The following is a 24019-nucleotide window of genomic DNA, read 5'->3' as shown; positions in this document are numbered from 1 at the left end:
TTCCTCCTCAGCCATCATGTCACCTGGGTCGCCCTGAGCACAAGCAGGAGGCAAGTTCAAGACTTTATGGAGTGACACCAAGCCCTGGCCGAGTCCACTGCCACACACGCATCATGTATATTCTACCCAGGTACCCTGTGGGATGGGGGGGTCATGATCCCCACTTTCAAGACAAGGAAACAGCTACGAGCAGGAACTAAAGTCTACTTGACCCAAAGCCAATCACGACGTGGCCCTTGGCCCAGGCAGAATCCTTGGGCTGTGAAATACATCTCCCGACACCTGCTCTTTGTGTCTCAGCAGCCTGTGCATGGTTATGGGAGCTCCCAAGACACCTGTTTCCCAGCCCCCCAAGACCTCCTCCAGCCCCTCCCAGGGTCACTGTCCCCAGGCACCTCCTCAAAACGAGCTCTTCCTGGCTCCCTGCCTTTGCCTGGGTGTGAGTCCTCCTTTTTGCATGGCTGGTACCTCCCCAGCCCCTCAGGTACCTACTCATCTCCCTTCCCCAGGAAGGGCTCCCCAAACAGCCTTCTTGAGGTGCTCCTCCTAATATTTTTTGAAGTTCTTGTTTCTTCCAGGGCAGTTACACAATGTGAGAATATTTTGTCTCTCCACTGGAATTGTTTCCTGTTAACAAGCTCCCTTTTAAACAAAAGGATGGATAATAGGTCTCCTGCTTTCTTGCAGTGAATGGCTTAAACCTCAAACAAAGAAATGGAGGCTCTGGGTGGGGAAGGGCAGAGCCCTCCGCAGAACCACAGAAAAACAAAGCATCGTTGAAGACCTTCCATTTCCCAATTAGGCAAAAACTGAAACATGGATGAGCTCCTGCCTAAATCCTAGTGATGGTGATGATGATGATAATGGTGGCACTGACAACAATTAGTTTGCCTTATCACGTGCCAAGGACTTAATATATTTATCTCGAATCTTCAAAACTATCCTACAAGATGGGGACGATTCTATGTATACATGAGAAAAATGTAACTCAAAGAGATGTAAAATCACTCTGATAAAAGCCCAACTGAAATGTTTACACCCATTCTCTCAAAAGTTTTAGTTACAATGTCCCCTACAGAGCCCACTGAAACACACATATGCACATGCATGTGCACACATGCTCGTGCACACACACACACTTGTGCACACACACACACACCCCTCTATTTCTCCCACTCCCCCCAGCCCCACGGTGGAATAATAAAAAGCCTCCAAAACCATTTTCAAATCAAGTGGTAGATTTATTGGCTGTCTCTGTTATTCAGTGAGGTTAAAACGTCTCAGCGTAGGACACTCTAAACCTCGCTTTGGCTTCCCGTTGTGCTGCAAGACCAGCAACAGGAGCGCGGGTGGACAGTCAGTGGATGACAGAAGCAAACGGCCGCCGGCTCACATTGCTACAGTGATTCGTCCATAGGTTTAGGGAACATTTCGTTTGTTTTTCTTTCATAGCATCTTCCTCTTTTCAAACTCCTTCAGGAACAGGAGAGAGGGAGAAGAGAGAGGGGATTAAAGATTAAAAATCCAAATTACATTCACGGTCAAAATGATTCTTAAAACGTCTTGTTTTTAGGATCCAATGAGCAACCAAAAATTATAGAAGTAAAATACCAGGATGAGGTTACTGAACACAAAATGACAGTTTTCAAATGAGCGCGTGTCAGTCTGAATTTCACTAAGCTAGATGCGGAGCTTCAACTTTGTCTCCTAAACGCGGGGGCTGCGAGGCTCTGAATTACTCTTGTTTTCTATGGCAGTGTTATCATTAGGAGCTGACAGACCTGACTGTGCTTATCCAAACCTTTAACGCTACACGTGACACACACCAGCCCTTTTAATAAAACAATGGATTTGTTTAGTTTTTCAGAGAATAAAACTGAACACAGATTCAGTTCAGATTTAAACCAAACGTCAAGAACCTCAGAAATATATGAAAAGGAAACAATACTGAAAACCACATTTCTCTAGATTGTAACCATTAGAATGCAGCAAAATGTGTAGGTGCCTGCTGCCACCTACTGGAGTAAAATGGTAACACATGTCTCTGATGTGAATTCAAACATTTATTTGCTTTTTCTCCTCCTTCCCCTCTTTTAAACAAAATTCTTCACACACTCCCTAACCACCCAGATTTCTTTTAAACACTATGGCACACTGTGTCACATTCCACAAGACACGATCATGCAAGGAGTCAATAAAACAAGGAGTTAATTTTATTATCCCTAAGACAATGCCAAAGAAGATTATGCCAAAACACTGTTCCCTCCTGGGAAGACAATCGGGGCCTGTTTTCAGCATGTGCAAAAAGTTTTGTTTTTTGTGGGGTTTTTTTGTAAAGTCCATAATCATCAAAAAAGTAAAGAGAGAGAGAAAGAGAGAGAGCCTTAAATGATCACTCAAAGAGATAGGCCAAAAATCACTGCAAAGAGATTATGGAAGACACCAACTAAAATCTGAAAACCCCCAGCCTCTTTAGATCTCCCTCCATCCTGACTCCCAGTTTTCATTTCTTCTTAGTCGGTCTTTAACCTCTCTCCTTGGGAAAAAAACCTATGGAGTTAGCATAGCTATATCCCAAAGGCCCTCAATGGAAAAAAACAAAACACAAGGCAATTCTCTGCACAACCCCCAAAATGGAATTCAGGACACTTAACGGACTCTGAAACGCTTTTCTGTATATCATACCTTACTACCCACAAAAGAGCAAATCTAGATGTTTGAAGAATAAAGTTTTTGAATCAGAACACTATTCCTTGTCATGCCCGATTAGAACATTAGGACCAAAAGGTGGAGTTGCTAGAGACTGTTAAGCTGCACACCGGAAAGAAAGAAACAGGAGAGACCCAGAAGAAAACACCATGGTTTCCAGGCACCCTGTGTGGCCTCCCACTTTAAGGCCAGTAACTTCCGAGCACTCAGGCCACTGTTCCAGCTCACCTTGTATATGGTGGTTCCCAGCTGTGCAGGGGACATGCTGACCACAACTCCCGCACTCTGCAGGGCTGCGATCTTCTCTTTAGCTCCACCTTTTCCTCCAGCAATAATTGCCCCCGCGTGACCCATTCTTCTGCCGGGAGGAGCAGTTAAACCAGCAATGAAGGACACCACAGGCTTGGCCTTGGGACCCTGGAAAACGGGATTTTAGACACTCTGATGAAGAAGTTGATCGAAACTGGACCTCCGACTCATGACTCTGCCAGAAAATGGCAAATGGCTGGGGCCCTTCACTCATCTTCAATAAGAAAACAACACGGGCTTCCCCGGTGGCGCAGTGGTTGAGAGTCCGCCTGCCGATGCAGGGGACGCGGGTTTGTGCCCCGGTCCGGGAAGATCCCACATGCCGTGGAGCGGCTGGGCCCATGAGCCATGGCCGCTGAGCCTGCGCGTCCGGAGCCTGTGCTCCGCAACGGAAGAGGCCACAGCAGTGAGAGGCCCGTGTACAGAAAATAATAAATAAATAAAATAAAAAAAGAAAACAACACAAATATTGAGCTATGACTGAAACCACTGCATTCTCCTTTGAGATGACTTGACTCTTCCTACAAACTCAAAAAAACAATCCTGAAGCAAAACTGTCACCTGTTAAGATATTAAACTTCAAATTCACCCCCACAAGCTGTTTTACAAATACATATGTCACTCTTTCGTTTGAAAAACAAAAAAGCACACTTGAAAATACATAAGTTATGTGATTTGTGATAACGAATTAAGACACAGATCAGGTTGTTTTAGTTCAACATAACTCTGTTTTAATGCTTTTGCATTAAATCTACTGCAAATATGTTAGTTTGGCTGAAGTACAAGAGAAAATCTGGCCTCACACACATATGTACTTGGAAAAGGGAGAAGTATTTTAATATCTGTCAGATAACAGGATATTCCTTGGCACTACACAAACCTCTTCAAATGGTAACCTGAAACCACAGTCCTTTGTTACCTCAAAATTCATTCATCATTCTGGATCTTTTGCCTACAATGATTTTGTAACATCCATTGGTCAGAAGGAAAATACAGATTCACTGAGTTATGTAGCTCTTCCAAGTGCTGATACACTTCCTCATTCAACATCATCAAATCACTCTTCAGTATCACCGCCAATCTCCTTAGAAAAGTCTTTAGTAGGGTGAAGTTCATGGTGGCAGAAACAAGTTTTCCAAAAATATACATTTGCAAGTTCAAACTTTATCACTGTCAACGAATACGAGGAGTTGTTTTCCTTGACACAGCAGGATTGCTTTGTTCATTTTTGAGAAAAGATCCGCCAAATAAATACCAAGGTCTGAACAACCAGTCTGCCTGCCAGACATTCTTTCAAATAAAACGTGTTGCATGAAAAAAGCAGCTAGTTCAGCTCACAACTCAACTGGCAAAGTGCTTTACTTCCCACTTCATCACAAAATACTGACTCCAGGGTTGAGACTTAATAAAATTAATAATTCTTACTGCTTCATTAAGGACATTCTTAAAGGAAACTGGCTTTTTTAAAGTGCAAGTGCATGGCAGCGCAAGGTCACTGGCACAGTTCGCTTGGGCTAAGCTGACTCGCGTGAAGGCACCAGCACGCCAGGCTCCGCGTGTCTGACGCTCTTCACTCCAGTCCTGCCCCCACCATTCCTCCCCGCTCTTTACCCTCCAGGAATGCCAGACGGCTCTGCCTCTGGGCCCCTCTCTGCTGAGAAAGTTCTCCATCCTCCTTGGATACCTGGCAAATTCTGACTTAATTTTTAAGGCCTGGCTCAAGCCCCTTCTTCACCCCTAAGCTCTCCAACTCCCCCCCCCCCGCTCTCTCCACAAGTGCTGGTTAGCTGCTCATCTCCTGTTCAGAGACTCTGCTGTGCCTCTGACACATTTCTGCCGTTACCCACAGCACACTGGCTGTAGCTTATTCCCCACGTGCTCCCCTCCTAAACCATGAATCTCTGAACGCCGGGACTACGTTTTCACTTATTTCTGTATGCCCAGCATCTACCATAGTAGAGAACTGAGATGAAAAGACTCTGTAAGTCATTTACTTATTCACTTGTAGGCTCTGCAAAGGATGTGAGCACCTGGTATTCGAGTGGCACCAGTTTCCACTGGATCCCTCTGTCCCTATCCTCAAATGGTGGGAATATTACACTAGAAAGAAACAAGATTAGGATGAACCTAGAATGTCAAACAAATGTACACTCTGTCCTATTGACGAAGAAGAGTCACTTGAGATTTTTTAAGGAGCGTAAACTAGAATTGAAAAGACTATGAAAAAGCGTAGTCTGGGGCTTCCCTGGTGGCGCAGTGGTTGAGAGTCCGCCTGCCAATGCAGGGGACATGGGTTCGTGCCCCGGTCCGGGAAGATCCCACATGCCGCGGAGCGGCTGGGCCTGTGAGCCATGGCCGCTGAGCCTGCGCGTCCGGAGCCTGTGCTCCGCAACGGGAGAGGCCACAACAGTGAGAGGCCCGCGTACCAGAAAAAAAAAAAAAAAAAGTGTAGTCTGAGAACAGGATACAGAAATGAGAAGCGTGGAAGCCTAAAAACAGGAAGACAAGTTAGGATGGCATGACTAGAGTCCAAGCAGATGCCCCGGACTATGGACTCTTGTCCTTGAGCCCAGCGACCTGACTCCTGACCCCTCACAGCGTAAAGCAGAAGTCAGGCAGACCTGGGTAGGAACCTCAGCCCTGGCTGGTTTGCTGTGTGCCTGCCATCGGCAAGCTGCCAGTTTCCTTACTCATAAAAGGACAAAAACATCTAATCCGAGGGTCAAGATTAAACAACACCACTCCTGCAAATAATTACTGTCATCATGATGATAATAATAGTAGTTGTAGCAGGAGGCGACATTACTGAGTGTTCGCTCTGCGTCAGTTACTGTGCTAAGTGCTGAATATGTCACCTGAAATGTTCAAGCTAGAATCTCGTACACAGTAGGCCCTCAATAAAACTTAGTTCCATGAGACCAACCAGGAATAGGAATACATGTGCCAAATGAAACAAAATGTAAAGCTTAGTTTTTCCCACTAAATTCTAAGCTACTCAAGGTATTCATGTATTCTATATACGTTTTTAAATTACGGTGTACAGTTGGCCCTCCATACCCACAGGGTCTGCATCAGAGAATAGAAAATGTATGTGGGAAAAAGATTCCAGAAAGTTCCAAAAAGTAAAACTTAAACCTACCATGCTAGCAACTATTAACAAAGCATTTACACTCTATTAGGTATTATAAGTAATCTAGAGACAAAGTATATGAGAGGATGTATGTAGCTTATATGCAAACACTATGCCATTTTATATAAGGCACTTGAGCATCCATGGATTTCTGCAGGGGTACTGGAACCAAACCCATGCAGATACCAAGGGATGACTGTAATGTCATATAACCTAAACTTTTTTTTGTAAAAAGAAGTCAGTTTTTACCTAAATTTTAAACTTCACAAACTTTCTGAGCTCAAGAGACTCTAATAACATTTTACTCCCATCTCCTAACAATTTACTTTATTCTTTCACTATTTGCCATTTACTGGTTCCTAACATGCCAGAGGACTGCGCTGGGCACCAAGTACACCAGCTCCTTGCTCTCCATAATACAGTCTAGAGTGACAGTCAGGTGTTAACTAAGCACACCTTGCAGAAGGAACAAGCAAAGGCAAGTGAGGATGAAAACAACCGGCACATCAGATGGGACACGGATCTGAAAAGGAGGGTCAGGGTGGTGTGTGAGGGGCTGGAATACCATGCTAAGTCTGCCCTTTGTCCTACATGGATGGCAATAAGCAGGCTGGTGGGGGGGTGGGGGTGTGGGGTGGGGAGGTGGAGGGAAAGAGGAGCAGAGATATCAGGAAAAAAATTACCGAAGTGGTCCAGGTGAGATAAGATGAGAGCCTGCACCAGAGCAGAAGGACTAATTACAGATGACAATGCTCTCAATCTCCACAAACTGCTAAGATCTCAGAGACAGATCTCGGTAGCTGAGTGGAAGCAAGAGCTGAGGGAGAAATAAAAGATGGTTCTGGGGTTTCCCTGGTGGCGCAGTGGTTAAGAATCCGGCTGCCAATGCAGGGGACACGGGTTCGAGCCCTGGTCCGGGAAGATCCCACATGCCACGGAGCAACTAAGCCCGTGCACCACAACTACCGAGCCTGCACTCTAGAGCCCGCGAGCCACAACTACTGAGCCCATGTGCCGCAACTATTTAGCCTGCGCTCTAGAGCCCGTGCTCCCAACAACAGAAGCCACCGCAATGAGAAGCCTGCGCACTGCAACGAAGAGTAGCCCCCGCTCGCCACAACCAGAGAAAAGCCCGCGTGCAGCAACGAAGACCCAACACAGCCAAAAATAAAATAAAATAAATAAATTTATTAAAAAAAAAAAAAAAAAACGATGGTTCTGAGGTTTCTGCCTTGGGAACCGCATGAAGTGTGATGCTGATTATACGCAACGACCATCTGCACTTAGGGAATAGGCACTATCTGGGGAGGAATAAAGATGAGAAGAGCCAGGAGGATGAATGGAGGCCCTGGTGACTAGCGCGAGAGCAACGCCAGGGTGGACAGCAGATCCGACAGCAGCAGCAGCAGCAGCGAACAGCTGCTTACTAAGAGTGCTTACCACGTGCCCAGGGCAGCTCTCCTCTATGTTACTGAGCCGTAACATAGAGTCCTACAAGGATGCTGGGAGCAAGACACTACTGTATCCCTATTTTGCCAATGAGGAAACTGAGGCACAGTGAAGTTAAGGAACATGCCCAAGGTCACACAGTTTCTAAGTGGCAGACAGAAGCCAAACTGCTGAGGATCAGGGAGTGAATAAAAAGGAAAAAAGAAAAAGTAAGAGATCCAGAGAGTAACGGGAACTTTTAAAATTACCACAGAAGAAAATCAAGTAGACTCAAAATAGCCCTTGAAAATTCCTTCAATTACATATGCATCACTCTGTATACACTACCCCGCAGGTGATATTATCGGTTCCTTTAACTCTCCGTTACTCATTATTTTTCAGCGGCATTTAATTTTGATGCATTCACTCTCAATCTCTTTTACAAGCGTAGACACAAGTTATCTCCCGCCCTCCTGCGCAGCCTCCTGAAGATGCATCTTCACTCATTCGTCAGTGTCAGGGACATCCTGGAAACCATGTGAATGCTCTCCCCAGGTCTTTGCCACAGTGGTCCAGAGCACACGTTCACTGACTGGGGGCTGGCAGGCACCAGGCTGCTTCCGTCGTTACTGTGCCCTCTCTCTTTCTCTTCCCACCACCCTCCTTCACCCCAGGCACAGAGCTTAATTTCCTTAAGTTAAGTGAAATTATGATACAACGCCACACTATTCTTTTTCATTCGAAGGGAGAGGCAACAAGGAAAGCCTTCATAGGACATAGTTAATAAAGCTTTTCTACTTGACCTTTGAAGCGAAGTGCTACTCTACAAGGATAGACTGAAGCTAGAGGGAGGCAAGCTCCTGGAAAAGGGTATAAAGGACAGGTTCTTTAGAAGGTCAGCCTTGACAGAGAAAGAACACACATCCCCTGAGATGAGGAGAAAGGACACCGATGACAGGTGAAAATGGAAATACGCAGGTCAAATGACAGCTTTCAGGCTGATGGCCTGGAAGTTCTCCCTTCAGCAGGAGGCCAACTGACCTACCATGAAGTGTGAGGAGATGCCTGGGGGGAGGATTCATTCGAGAAGCAGAGAACAGGCCCCAGGGGAAACGGGGAGGAGAATCCACCCAGAAAGGGTCCCAAGTTCCCTGAGTGGCCAGTACTCCAGGTGCAGCTCAACAAGGTTTAACTTTATCTTTCACGTTTGCTTAAAAAATTTATCTTTGAAAAAAAAACAAAATAACTTCTAAAACAAACCGGTGATATTATTCAAGGGCAAAGAGCTATATATATATTTTTCCAAACCCAAACTTACTGAATTATGCTGCCTCAAAAATTCTGCAGCATTTTCTTCTGCATTACCACCAATTTCGCCAATCAATATGATACCTTCTGTGGCTGGATCGTTCAGAAAGATTTCAAGGCAGTCAGTAAAATCTGTTCCATTGAAAGGATCACCTCCAATGCCTGGAAAAGTCAAAGAATATCACCAGCTGAAAACTGGATGAATCATTTAATTCAGGTCAGGAAATGCTGTTTTACCTGGTTTCTTATTTTGCCTACCCCCCTCTTACCAATATTTTTAAATGTGTCATCACTCTTGCATTTAACATTTAAAAATCACAAAATGCTACATTTATTTCTGCTTATAATATCACATAAATGCTAAACGGTGGTGGTGGGTTCCTGTTAGTCACAAAAACAGCCGTCTTTTTCTTTAACTCCTTATCAAGACTCCTCTCTCCCACAAAATTATGCCTAGATAGTTCTTTAAAAATGAGCGTTCTATATAGTTTCCCTAATTAGGAGAACTTTACTTCTGAAAACACGTTAGCTTTTTCAGGGACATGAATTACTGTTTTCTATGTTATAACTTTTAACTTTGTTGGCTTCTGGTGAGTAGTTCATTATCAGTACCTTGTATATCACAGACGATAAATTCTGAAATTAAAAATAATCTGGATTAGCTAATCTGGCGTGTGTGTCTGTCTGTGTGTGTCTGCGTGTTAACATTACCTGCACTGTGGTAGTTCGTTGTGATTTGTTATTTTCACATGAACCGCAAACTTTATTACCATATTGGAGACTTAATACCACATTGGAAATAAATATTGGACATTTGTATTTCTTCTACAGTAAAAAAAAAAAAAAAATGAACATTTAAGAAAATGTGTATTGGTGAGAATATCTTCTCTGATTAAACATTTAACCCATTTCTTTGCACAAAGTAACTATTTCATGAGGGACATTGCACAGGAACCACTTGCAGGTTAAGACACAAGTCCCAGTGAGGGGAGGCGGGGGGTGTCTTGATCCCTCTTACCTCTGACCCAAAGTGGGAGATGACAAGAGAGACCACACACAGAGGCTCCACTATAAGCACATGGCTTTTTAGCACAAGTACTTGGATAGGACTCAAGGCAATATTCCCTACAGACTGGCTGACACTCTTAAATTTTTAAGTTATAAAAATGTATTTTATAATAGATAAATACGCAGGACTGGCTCCCTACTCTTCAACACACCACTCAAGAATGAAACTGAGGAAGAGAAGCGGCATCCACTGAGTGCCAGCCACGTGTCATGTCCTGTGCCTTAGCACACGTCGGGCCCGCCATTTCCTCATCCCTCCAAACTCTCTGTGACATGGCAATTATTACTCTTCGTTCACAAATTAAAAACAGAGGCTACAGAAGACAGAACTGCCAACTCTATTTCAAAATCTTTTCTTATTTTCCATCACGCTATCTTGTATAATAGATTGTGCTTCCGCGCATAGAAAAGCTCAATTAATGTTTCATAGTGATTTTACGAATTCGAGTCTTTTTTTTTTTTTTTGCGGTACGCGGGCCTCTCACTGCTGTGGCCTCTCCCGTTGCGGAGCACAGGCTCCGGACGCGCAGGCTCAGCGGCCATGGCTCACAGGCCCAGCCGCTCCGTGGCATGTGGGACCCTCCCGGACCGAGGCACGAACCCGTGTCCCCTGCATTGGCAGGCGGACTCTGAATCACTGCGCCACCAGGGAAGCCCACGAATTTGAGTCTTAATAAAAATACTACAGGGTTATATTTTATAATTTTTGATCATAAAATGCTGCCTTTGATAAGCCTCTAAAAGATATTCTAAAAGTTTGAAGGAATATTTATAAAATGAGAACTCTGCCTGGCTTTTGGCAACAAATACCAAGATTATTTCAAAATGTAAAAATTTTTTTATATTTGTAAGTGGGAGGCCGTATGATGTGGCAAAGAGAGAGGTTCCAGGGAGCTCAACCCTCCTCCACCAATAACACTGCCACAGGACGACACGCCAGCTCAGCGGTGCCTCGGGGGGTTGCCTGAAGAGTGAGATAATGATTGGCAGAGAATTCAGTGACTGTGAAGCACTGAGTGACAGCTGGTAATGACAACAAAATGCGAATTACAGTAATGAAAGTCCTATTTTGAAGGACCATTTCTTCCCAGCAAGCTAAGTAACAGCTGTTTTCAAGGCCCAAGGCTCTCCAGGAGACACACGTCCCAGGATATTTGTTCTGAAGCTCGGAAGTCAAATCCCAGACCATGAATCTTGAAAATGTAACAGTCAGCTTCACGTATAAGCAAATTAAATTCAAGATCACAACATCTTTTTAATAAAATGGCATCAAAATCTCACAAATAATCAAATCAATAATTATCATTATACTTATTCAGGGAAGATACTGAACTCCAATAAAATGAGTTTAGCAAAAAATCCCTCACCAATGCACAAAGACTGCCCCAACCCAACTTGTGTTGTTTGATGAACTGCTTCGTAAGTCAGGGTGCCAGATCTGGACACGATACCTTAAAGAAAGAGAATTCAATAATATTAGGTTGTGTTCCTACGACTATCATACAGTAAAATAAATTACAAACACAGGTACCTATAAAACCCATTTCACAATTTGTCAACCAAATAAACGATAACATCAGGTCATGAAATAAGAAGAAAAGGCCTAAATTATAGCAGGGAGGTTTTAAAAGTTATATAGAGAAGAAAGTGTGTTATTAGTTAGGGTTGTTTTATGACCATAAAAGCAGTTAAGAGAGACCTAAAGTATTCCACGTAAAACGACTGCAGACATGCAGTAAAATGGAACAATAAACCTATAAAAAGGTCCATAAAGAAAAAAAAAGAAGGCATAAGTTTCAAGTATTAATCTTTGGCTAATAACCCTGATTTAGGAAAATAAATTCATAGTTAGGCTTGCTGTCTCCTGACCACACAGATTCCTCAAGACAGAGCCCTGTTCTCCTACGCTGGTTCGGTAAGAGACTGCCAATGCTGTTGGAGATTCTGCAGTGACTGTCTTTCTTGCTGGACTGGAACCTCCAGGGGGTCAGTAAACAAGACTGTTTTCCCCACACCTGCGTTCCGAGTATCAAGCACAGTTCAGGCACAGAAGGAGCTCAGTAAATATGTACTAAATGGGTCAATATTGAAAATCAATGGAGAACAACCACCCTCTCAAACAAAATCTAATTCCAAGAGTTTTAAGACCTTTCACTAACTGGATCCTATTTCACGACAAATGACAACCACTAACACCAACCCCCATCTGTCTCATCCGTCAGTTTTTCCCTATTCTTAGAGCTTTCTTTCTATCTACATCGTCTCTCCTTAACACAGTCCCTCCTCTGTGGGACCTTTCATAACTGAGAAGGTTAGGTAGGTCATGCCTATGTACATATGCATTTGATGCATTTAGCTTTTAAGTAAACTATAATCAGTAACTTAATTGTATATCTTTGTGTGAATTACCTCGTCTCCTTTCCACTCCTGATTCTTATGAATAGAATTATGGTTGATTAATTGATTCTTATGATAGAATTATGTTCTTGTCCAGGCAACACGCTAGATTACTGGGCAGCACAACTGTTTTATTTATTCTAGTCTTTTAATGGAACAGTATAATAGTGAACAGTAGCACTAGGATTTTGTCATTTTGTCATTCTTTTAAGGGGCTTTCATCTAATTATATAAATGATATACAATTTATATAAATGCAAACTGCATACATTTAAGATAATGAAAGCAATGTTCTTAGGGTAAATTACTCCTGCCATCCTTAAAGTATATATATAGTAAAAGAGACTATCACTTAAAAATATCTATCATAGGGCTTCCCTGGTGGCGCAGTGGTTGAGAGTCCGCCTGCCAATGCAGGGGACACGGGTTCGTGCCCTGGTCCAGGAAGATCCCACATGCCGCGGAGCGGCTGGGCCCGTGAGCCATGGCCGCTGAGCCTGCGCGTTCAGAGACTGTGCTCCGCAACGGGAGAGGCCACAACAGTAAGAGGCCCATGTACCGCAAAAAAAAAAATCTATCATAAGGATACTTCTGCTTCCAAAAAGCAGGGGTATTTTCCTGTATTTTTCCTGCTAAGTACAAGTTAAACCCTGGATATCATATATAAAACAAATATAAGAAATCTATGAGGGGCTTCCCTGGAGGCGCAGTGGTTGAGAGTCTGCCTGCTGATGCAGTGGACGCGGGTTCGTGCCTCGGTCCGGGAAGATCCCACGTGCCACAGAGTGGCTGGGCCCGTGAGCCATGGCCGCTGAGCCTGCACGTCCGGAGCCTGTGCTCCACAAAGGGATAGGCCACAATGATGAGAGGCCCGTGTACCACAAAAAAAAAAAAAAAAAAAGAAATCTCTGAAAGATGGAGAGAAGACAGAGTCACTAGGGACCTCAAAACTCAAGCAGTGACACAATGGTGAACAAACCACAAAGAGGATAAATCCAAAGAAATTCCCACCAAAACTCCTAATAAATAAACTTCAGAAAACCAAAGACCAAAAAAAAAATCTTGAAAGCAGCAAGAGAAAAATAACACCTTACCTAAACAGGAAAAACAACTCAAATGACATCAGCTTTCTCATCAGAACCCATGGAAGCAAGAAGTGGAACAACATTTTTTAAGTGCTAAAAGAACTGTCAACCCTAAACCCTATACCCAGTGAAATTATCCTTTAGGGATGAAGGGGAAATAAAGACATTCTCAGATGAGGGAAAAATAAATAATCTGTCACCAACAGTTCCATCATAAAAGAATGGCTAATGGAAATTCTCTAGAAAGAAGGGAAATGATACCAAGAAGGAAGAACACAGCAATAAGCAAAACATGGATAGATAGAAAGACTTTCTCTTGAGTGTCCTAAAAGGAAGAAATAAAACTGTCCCTATTTGTAGATAACATGTTTGTCTACAAAGAAAATGCTAAGGAATCTACCAAGAAAACCCATTAGATTACAGCAACGTTGCAAGATACAAGATAAACAAAAATCAATTGTATTTCTATACATTAGCTATGAGCACATGGACACCAAAATTAAAATACAATAAAATTTACAACTGCTTTCTTAAAAAAAAGAAATACTTAGGTGTAAATCTAACAAAACATATACAGGACTTATATGCTAAAAACTACAAAATGCTTGTGAAAGAAATCAAAGACAATCTAAATAAATGAAAATATACTGCATTCATGGATTGGAATAGTCAACATGTCTATTCCCCCCAGACTGACAGAAAGATTTAACACAATTCCCATCAAAATCCCAGCAACAGTTTCTGTAGATAGAGACAAGATCATCTTAAAAATTATATGAAGTAAAGGAACTAGAAGAACTAAAATAATTTTAAAAAGAATAAAGTGCAAGGAAGCGATCTACCTAAAATTTCAAGACTTATCACTTAGCTATAGTATCAAGATTGTGTGGTACTGGTGAAATCCAGAAATAGACCAACACAAATATGCCAACTGTTTTTCTGACAAAAATGCAAAAGCAACTCAATGGAAGAAAGATGATCTTTTCAATAAATGGTGCTGAAGCAACTGAACACAAGTAGACGAAAAAGAACTTTGATCTATGTCTCACACCTAGAAAAATTAACTGAAATTGGATCATGGGATTTAAATGTAAAACTACAAAACTTTCAGGAACAAGAAAGGTATTTAAGGCTAGGCAAAGACTTATTAGACTTGAGGTCCAAAGCATACTTCACAGGAGAAAAAAATTAGTAAGTTAGACTTCATCAAAATGAAAAACTCTTGCTCTCTAAAAGATTCTGTTAAGAGCATGAAAACACAGCTACAGAGCAGGAGAAAATATTTGTAAGCCACATATCCAACAACGTGCTAGTATCTAGAATATATAAAGAACTCTCAAAACTCAACAGTAAAAAAGCAAACAACCCAATTAGACCATGGGCAAAAAAACATGAAGAAACACTTCACTGAAGAAGATATACAGATGACGGACAAGCACCTGAAAAGACGTTCAATATCATTAGCCATCAGGGGAATGTAAATTAAAACTATTACAATGAGATATCACTGTACACTTACCAGAATGGCTAACATAAAAAACTGTGATACTACCAATGCTGGCAAGGATGCAGAAAAACCAGATCACACATACGTTGGTGACGGAAATGTAAAATGGATAACAATTTGGCAATTTCTTAAAAAACATGCAACTATCATCCAACCTAGCAACTGCCCTCCTGGGCATTCATCCCAAAGAAACGAAGACTTGGATTATATAAAAACGAGTACACAAATGTTTATAGCAGCCTTACTTGTAACAGCCCCAAACTGGAAACAATCCCAATATCTTTCAACAGATGAATCATTAAACACACTATGGCACATTCGTACCCTGGAATACTACTCAGTAATAAAAATGAATGAACTACTGACACAACAATCTGGTGAATCTCCAGAGAATTGTACCGAGTGTAAACAGCCAATCCCAAAACGCTACATACTACATGATATTATTTATACAGCACTCCTGAAATTTAAAATTTTAGAAATGGAGAATTATTAGTTTCCAAGGATTAAGAAGGGAGTGGGAGTAGGAGGGAAGTGGGTGTATCTATAAAAGGGCAAGATGAGGGATCCCTGGAGTGATGGAAAAATTCTTTATGTCTGTATCAATGTCAATATACTAGATGTGACATTGCATTATAGTTTTGCAAGATGTTACCATTGGGGGACACTGGATAAAGGGTACACAGAAATCTGTCTGTATTATTTCTTACAATTACATGTGAATTTACAATTATCTGAATATAAAAAGTTTAATTAAAATAAAATTTTTAAAAAGGATGTAGAAGTCAAGCATGTCACATGTGGTTGAGAGTAAAAAAACGTCTAACATAAGTGAAAAAACATTGTATAGGTAAATATCAATTTGGAATTCAATCTCTCTTCAATAACATTCAATTAGCTGTTATACAGTTTCATTAGCTATCATTAACACAAACGAGAAAGCCACTATACTATTGTACTGCTGTCATATTACATTACATCCCATTCAGAAATACCCAAGGAACTGAAAAATCCTTCCTTTCCCTAAACTCTTAGCTTAAGGACTGGAAGTCAATGAGGCTTCTGAGAACATTAGTACTAGTATCAAAATAGGAATAGTTAGTACAAAAAATCATCTTTTCTCCTTCACCTCCTTGAAAATCTTGTAGTGTCATATATTTTCTTTTAGGTGAATTTTTTTCTAAATCCTCTGAATTTAAAGGCAGTCTCCCAGAGGACTTCCTCATCAATGTGCTATGGCCATCTGGAGAACCAAGGTCTAAAGGACTTCCCTGAACTTTTCTTACTTGTTTTTGAGGTTCATGGGCACCTTAGAAAGCAGGGTAGTGATCAGAAAGGCAACTCAGTACAGGACACACCTTATTCCATGCTCACCTAAGTCTACAGTAGTAGCCATTCCAAGCAGACTGCAGAGTGTAAAGAGTATTCAAATATGTGCAAAAGCATCAGTGGCTATGTGGATCAGGCCCCGACTAGAAATCAGATGGCCTATGGAACTCCCTGCATCCTCCCTCGTAAGAGAACTTGGTAAGTTCTCGACCGGCAGCACGGCTGACAGCTCTAAGAGCCATTAGTAATAAAGAAAAATCATGACCATTAACCCAGTCCTGTAAACTACACAACTGACATTTACTGACTATGTTTAACTATTCTTACTTAGTATTTACAGTCACGGTTTATAGATAAAGTACTGTAAACTCTATTACGGTGGAGAAACAGTATAGCTTAGTGAGAGTTAGGTGTGAAGAGTCTAAAAACCGCCATAATAGGCTAATTCTGAAACATTAATTTGGTTATTTCCTTGAGGAACTAAACAAGTAGCAGTACAATTTTCCCAAAACATTTTGAGAAAGCCCATAATATCCACTGAGGCAAAGTAATTCTGACAGGACACAGAAAGACTAACAATAAAAATATCCACAGCATGTGTATGTGACAAAGAACTTAAGAGCCGGAATATTTACAGAACCCCCTATAATCAACAATTATATAAAAATTATATTAAAAAGACTACCCAATAAAAAATAATGTGTAAAACACTTGAACAGATATTTCACAACAGAAGATTTATAAATGGCCAATAAGGACATGACATCATTAGTCATGGGGGAAACTCAAAACCATAATGAGACATCATTTTACTCCCGGTAGAATGGCTAAAATTACAGACTAACAGTACTAAATGTCTGTGAAGATGTGGAATGACTGGAACATTCATACACCGAGGGTGAAGAACGCACAGTCACTTTACAGAACTATTTGGCAACTTCTTAAAAAGCTGAACATGCTTTGACTCTATGACTTAGCAATTCCATTCGTAGGCATTTAACCCAAGAGAAATACCCACAAAAAGACCTGTACACAAAAGTTCACCTTAACCTTATTCATAATGAATCAAACCTGAAAACAACAGAAACATTTGTCAGTGGGAGAATGGACAAATTGTGGTATTCAATAAAATATTACTTACCGATAAAATAAACTATTGATACACGCAAACACATGGAATAATCCATAGTGTGCTGAGCAGGAAAAGAATCTTTAAAACAACCCCAAAAAACATCTTCACTGATTCTAGAGAATTAGCGTTTCTCAGGCATCAATTCAGGACACAAAATCAATTCACTATAAAACTTCCCTGGTAAATTCTCTTAAAGTTGAATTAATTAAAATGAATTTGATTTGCAGAGTCAAATTCTCTTTGTGAGTTTTGAGCTCAGGGCAAGGAATTTTGTTTTTAATCTATAAGAAATATATACTCACCAATTCTTCCTTTCTTGTGAATATGGCCAGGCATGATGCCAATTTTGCATTCTCCAGGCTGAAGGAAAGTAATTCATGGTTTCAGAAAAGTGAAAAAAAAATTGTAACTTCCTAGGTCATACACACAAATATACTTGGACTGATTCAAAGCTAGTTAGCCTTCAGAGGGCTTATTTTTGTTTCGTACACTCACATTGATGACTCCAGGGCAGTTTGGACCAATCAGCCTGGTCTTTTCCTGGCGCAGCAGTTTGTGCTTGACCCGCACCATGTCCTGCTGTGGGATACCTTCAGTGATGCACACGACCAAGGACACTTCCGCCTCGATAGCTTCATTAATGGCAGCAGCAGCAAAAGGAGGAGGGACATAAATGACAGACGCTGTTGCTCCGGTCTGTTCTTTGGCCTGAAACATTAACCACGAAGCACTTTATTATTGGTTAAGTCAGAAACATTGTAAAAGAAATTCAATACCATGATTTTAATGATGTCTTGGGGTCAGGAAAGGACATCACCAGGAGACATCGGATGTCTTCATTCTTCCCATTAACAAGTTCACTTTGCTGTCAGAAAAGAGCAGAGTAATAAGCACGGCCTCCTTTCTGCCCCCTTGGGACACCCTTCTGCATTGAAAGTTTCTGTGACCTCCCATTCCCTCAGGTGACAGCATGTCAGTACACCTGCAAGCACCGCCTGATTTGCATCTGTGTCCCCTCATTCCTGGGCCATGTTTATTTCTGTTGTTCTACAAGGCACTTACCACCTGTTCAGTACCAAAGACCCTGCATCTCCCCGGGAGAAAAGGACTGGTGAGCCCCAAGCTCCAGAACCCAGCTCTCAACCATCTGTTTAAAAATACATCCCACTTAATAAATAATATCAAGAGGCAGCAAAATGAAGTGGTTTTCTTCCTAGCTGTCAATTTTTACTCTAAATGCATGCTGATTAGAAATAAACTAAAATACACACGCATAAACGGCCACGGAATAAGAATGGGTCAAATAAGGTTAGTCTACTCTACATCACCCCTCACGATGCAAAGCACTGAAAGACCATCAATTTGACCACGGTTCTCTCTCAGTGGTTTCTACGTACTCTCTACATGTATCAATACACATGTAGCCTTCTACCCACCTCCACGGTAGCCACGTCTCTTCTCCTGAAAGGAAGCTCCTTGAAGACAGAGACTGTCAGTGATCTCTGGCTCTCCAAGAGTGGCAGCATCTATTCCGTGAGAGGCCCTGAGAGAGACTCTATACAGGCCTCGGATAAGGCTTCACCACAACCCTGCATGCTTAGCATCCCCAGCTACGAATCAAGATGCTGAGGCCAAGAAATATTAAATAACTTGCACAAGGTCACATAGCTAGGAAGTGGTACAGGCAAGATTCAACAAGGCAAAAGTATATCTGATTCCAAAGCGTCAGTTCCTTTCAGCTACAGCAGGCTGCCTCCCTATAAATGTTAAAATGTAACTTAACCAAGATGTAAATCAAAACTTTTTAGAAGGCTGTGCCATGGGATTCATAATGGATGCAAAAACCAAGTTACGGAACACACAGGTACAACCAGAAGGGACAGAAGTAAAAGACAGTGTCTTTGAGAATCATCCCCAAATGACTCCCCACGTTCCCAGCAACTTAGGGGCTTTCTCTACGGCACCCCGAATAAAAAGAGGTATCTTGACAGCGAGAGAAGAACAAGTCAAAGGATGCTGACTTGCCAGGGGTTAAAAATAAGTCAAAACAATGTTTTTAAAAACTATGTTCAAGATGATAACAGAGAAGTGGGAACCAAAGGAAAAGAGCTAGGTTGGAACCAAGTGTAGGTATTTTATGGAAAATATCAATATATCCCATGGGTGCCTACCCCTTAAGGCTACAAACACTTTCAGCAGCTGGACTGTGACAACAGGGTCTGTGCTGGCAAATAATACTGTATGAAAGGTGTCCGTCCTACTCACTCAGAAAGCTCTTTGAAAGAGCAGAATGGGTGAGAGACAGTATCTGTCAAAGAACTTACATTATATTCCAAATGTCATATCTATTTGTATCAAAATTAATAATAAATGAATTGCTTAGCAATGAAAACTGTTTTCAAAGGAAAGCAAAAACAGCTCATGACAAAAGAAATCTGCCTAGAGAGATTTTTTTCTAAAAATGCAAATCAAAAAAAAAAAACTAAATGATTATTCTACAGAATACATGATTTTTTTTACTCTTTAAAATACAATACACTCAAAACACACATACACGTATACAGTACACCCTATTTTCAAGTTTAAAGTAAAGTGAAAATTCCAAATTTGAATATTTGTTTTTTTCTACATTTTAGGATTAAGAATACAAATTAACTTCAATTAGAAGTTAGGGGCTTCCCTGGTGGCGCAGTGGTTGAGAGTCCACCTGCCGATGCAGGGGACACGGGTTCGTGCCCCGGTCCGGGAAGATCCCACATGCCACGGAGCGGCTGGGCCCGTGAGCCATGGCCACTGAGCCTGCGCGTCCGGAGCCTGCGCTCCGCAACGGGAGAGGCCACAACAGTGAGAGGCCCGTGTACCGCAAAAAAAAAAAAAGTTAGTATTCCATAAAGAGAGTACATCTATAAATGTGTACTGTAAAAAGTGCAATTCTTTAAAACATGCCTTAGAAGTATGTTTATAAAGAGGAGGGGTACATTTTTTAACATCAATACATCAATCCCAAGTACTAAGTTTATTTCCTTGATTTTTTAAATTAAACAGCCAAGAATTTGTACTATGGTTTCTTTTATAATACTACTAGTATTGTACATATTCATTTAAGTGTAGAAAGAGAATGAAAGAATACACATTGAGCTTAAATTAGCTCTCTATAAAAGCAAAACCTGAGAAATGGAAAACACTATATAAAACTTAACTTTACATACTTTTATATCATCTGAAATTTTACGATAAGCAATTAGCTTTGTAGCGAAGAATTAAAGTTTAGTTTAAAATCAATTTAAAAAGTATTAAGCAATCAGCAAATTGGGGAAGAGACTAGAACTCTGTGATTTGTCCATCAGACTCTACAGTCAGGTTTCTCCACACAGGAACACCATACACTACTTACTTACTCTGAGCCAGGCTAAGTCTGCCACTTATCGGTCATGACACTATGTGCAGGACCCTCAACCTGTCTGCTCCTGTCAGCAGCTGGACTGTGACAACAGGGTCTGTGCTGGCAAATAATACTGCATGAAAGGTATCCATCCTACTCACTCAGAAAGCTCTTTGTAAGAGCATCCTTGTCTTTAAAATGGGGATGATAACAGTACCTACCTCGGGCTTGTGGTTCGGCCTGAATGAGGCCATGAATATGAAGCACCTGGCACAGTGCCTTGGCAAAGCACCCACTCGAAGTGTTAGGGTAGGGGGTGGATGCTGACATGTGCACTTCTAACACCCCAGAAGAAGAAATGGGAAGGAAGGAAAATAAGCCAAACAGAAGCCAAGCCACAGCACTTCTTCCCTAAAGAGCCGATATATACCTACAGACAAAAATGACCCGGGGGGCTTCCCTGGTGGCGCAGTGGTTGAGAGTCCGCCTGCCGGTGCAGGGGACACGGGTTCGTGCCCTGGTCTGGGAGGATCCCACATGCCGCGGAGCGGCTGGGCCCGTGAGCCATGGCCGCTGAGCCTGCGCATCCGGAGCCTGTGCTCCGCAGCGGGAGAGGCCACAGCAGTGAGAGGCCCGCGTACCGCAAAAAAAATAAATAAATAAAAATGACCCAGGCTGCGGAGAAAACATCCTGAGCCTACCTGACTAAAGTGAACACACTGGTTTTTACCGCAATTCAAATTCCTCTAGGTTACTAGAATTTTAAAAAGCAACTGACTCTCCCCAAAGGGGCACAATTAAGATCTTGAACCAAGGCGTACTAGCTCTTCCCCTGCTTTTCTTTTCTTGCCAAACTCAGGTGCCATTAGTTACCTCCTTCACAGTACTGAAGACCGGTAAGCCCAGATGCGTCTTGCCTCCTTTCCCTGGAGTGGTTCCTCCAACTAATTTGGTGCCGTATTCCAATGCCTGCTGGCTATGAAAGGTGCCCTGAGGAGAAAAAGCGAAAGACTAATGAGAAAAGGCAGGCTGGGGAGCCTAAAGGCAATCTTCAGCAACTTGGAAAAGAAAAACAAATAGGTTAAGTATTTCCCAGCAAACAGCCGTAACACATATCCAAGCATTCTCATCACCTTATTGAACACAGCTTTCACCCTTGAAGCAAAGCGGGCCTCTGTGGGGCCAAAATCACTGGTTTTTTTTTGGGGGGGGGCAGTCTCTTTTCCCTGTTTTCAAATTTGGCTGACGATCAGAAACCCCCTGGTGTTTAACCTGAAAAGAACACCTCTTTTTCACTGTTCCTCGACTCCTGGTGTCCTCACATCCCTCTTCTACTCAGTGTAAAATCCATGGCCAGTCACTACAGTCACACACCACCTTGGCTCTCTCTCACTTCAACTTACACATCTGGCAAAATCACAATCTTGGTTAAATCCAATTCTCCACCTACTCTGAGACTGCACATGCGCCACTGAACAGTAGCTGGAGGAAAAATAAAATAAAACCATGCTAACTGGTCTCCCTTTAAATTAATGATCCCAAACCTTAAGTGAGCCTTTAACGCTGCCCAGCCAGCATCCTGGATGTCCCTATCCATTTACTCTCCCACCTCCACCTCGGCACTACTGACACTCTGGACACACTGATCCCTGTTATGAGAGGCTGTCCTGTGATTTGTACAATGTTTACCTCTACTCAGTAGATGCCAGTACAATGCCCTCCTCCCTAACCCACTCAGCTGTGATGACCAAAAACACCTCCAGGGATTGAAAGATTCTTTTTCACTAAGCTTCTGGGGCTCCGCCTCCCTGTTTTTCCTCTTCCTAGACTTCTCTTTTTCATTTAAATGTGTGCCCTTGGTGAGTTCACCCCTTATCGTGGCAATAAGTATCATCCATATGGTGACCTCTCCCAAACACACAGACACACACACCTCCCACATACCTAGGCGAGACCTTTGCCTTGAACTCCATGCTCACACTGCCAACTGCCTACCTGACATCTCCACTTGGAGAACCAGTAGGCATCCCAAACTTAATGTGCCCAAAACCGAGTGCCTGATCACTCCCCTCCATGGTTTACCCCATCTCAAGTAATGAGAACTCCACTCCTAACAGATGTTCAGACCAAAACTACTGAAGTCATTCTTGATTTCTCTCTTCCTCTTATATCTCAAATCAGGATACATTAGTCAATCTTACTGCCCTGCCTTCAGAACGTAACTGACAACATCTCACCCCTTCTACTGCTACCGTCTTGGTCTAAGTCACCATCAACTCTTGACAGAGTACTGCCCTTGCTCCCTTTCAACCTATTCTCAACATGGCAGCCAGACTGATCCTGCTACATGTCCCTTCTCTGATCAAACTCTGCAATAGTTTTCCGTCTCATTCACAGCAAAAGCATCACACTGGCCACCAAGTCAGTATTCAAGCTGCCTCCTCACATCAGAACCCCTCAACTGCCCGACCTCGCTTCACCCGCTGTTCTCCCATCATTCATTCTACTCCAGTCATGCCGGCCTTGGGGCTGCCCCACACAGCAGGCACGTTCCCCCCTCCTGGCCTCACTGTCCCCTCTGGCTGGAACACCCTTCCCCTAGACATCCACTTGACTCACCCCCAAAGCTCCTTTAGAACTTGACTCAGAGGTCAGGCTTCCCCTGAGCACCCACCCCAACTGCCACCACAACCCCACACACATACAGACACCTCCTTTCTCTGGTTTAGTTTTTCCACGGCACTTATACTTTCTACTGTACCACATAATTTACTCATTGATTTTGTTTCTCTCCCCTGCCACTCCATGAAGGCAATGATTTCTATCTACTTTGTTCACTGAGAGATGGCACCTAAAGCAACACATTCCATACAGCAGGCACTCAATAAGTAGTTGTTGAAAACTGAGTGGATCTATGCGGTCATTCTACAGGGACCAGAAAATGATGACTCAACTACTCAAGTTCTATTTCTTAATTCAACGTCTTCATTTTTCAAAACAGGAAACTTAGTCCCGAGCATGTTAACTGACTTATCTTAAGTCAGTGATGGAGTTTTGGAAAGGACCTCAGACCAGTGCTCTCTCTTTAGAGAAATGCCATTCAAAGTGTCATCTGTATACGCTAACAGTCTACAGTGAGATAAACACAAAACGAAAAAAGAATGACAAAACTAATAAAGAAAAATCTAATAAAGAAAACAAAAATAAGTGAGAATGTTTGCAGACTTTTATAGCA

General features: G+C 42.2%; 1 protein-coding gene across 1 annotated transcript in view; it reads right to left on the bottom strand.

Annotated features, from left to right (window-relative positions):
- Window positions 1-1220: 1220 nt before the first annotated feature.
- The window catches only part of SUCLG1 (succinate-CoA ligase GDP/ADP-forming subunit alpha), a 35690-nt gene continuing 12891 nt past the window's right edge, over window positions 1221-24019 (bottom strand). The window contains exons 3-9 of the mRNA XM_060169391.1: window positions 21658-21774; window positions 17898-18110; window positions 17705-17762; window positions 11320-11403; window positions 8895-9046; window positions 2938-3126; window positions 1221-1473 (exon numbers count right to left, since the gene is read on the bottom strand). Of these exons, the coding sequence (XP_060025374.1) occupies window positions 1447-1473; window positions 2938-3126; window positions 8895-9046; window positions 11320-11403; window positions 17705-17762; window positions 17898-18110; window positions 21658-21774 (840 nt within the window). The 3' untranslated portion in view covers window positions 1221-1446. The remainder of the gene's footprint in view (window positions 1474-2937; window positions 3127-8894; window positions 9047-11319; window positions 11404-17704; window positions 17763-17897; window positions 18111-21657; window positions 21775-24019) is intronic.

This window comes from Lagenorhynchus albirostris, chromosome 13 (genome assembly GCF_949774975.1).
Source record: "Lagenorhynchus albirostris chromosome 13, mLagAlb1.1, whole genome shotgun sequence".
Lineage (NCBI taxonomy): Eukaryota > Metazoa > Chordata > Mammalia > Artiodactyla > Delphinidae > Lagenorhynchus > Lagenorhynchus albirostris.
The sequence above is the reverse complement of the archived record's forward strand: the minus strand, read 5'-3'. Positions and strand labels throughout refer to the sequence as shown.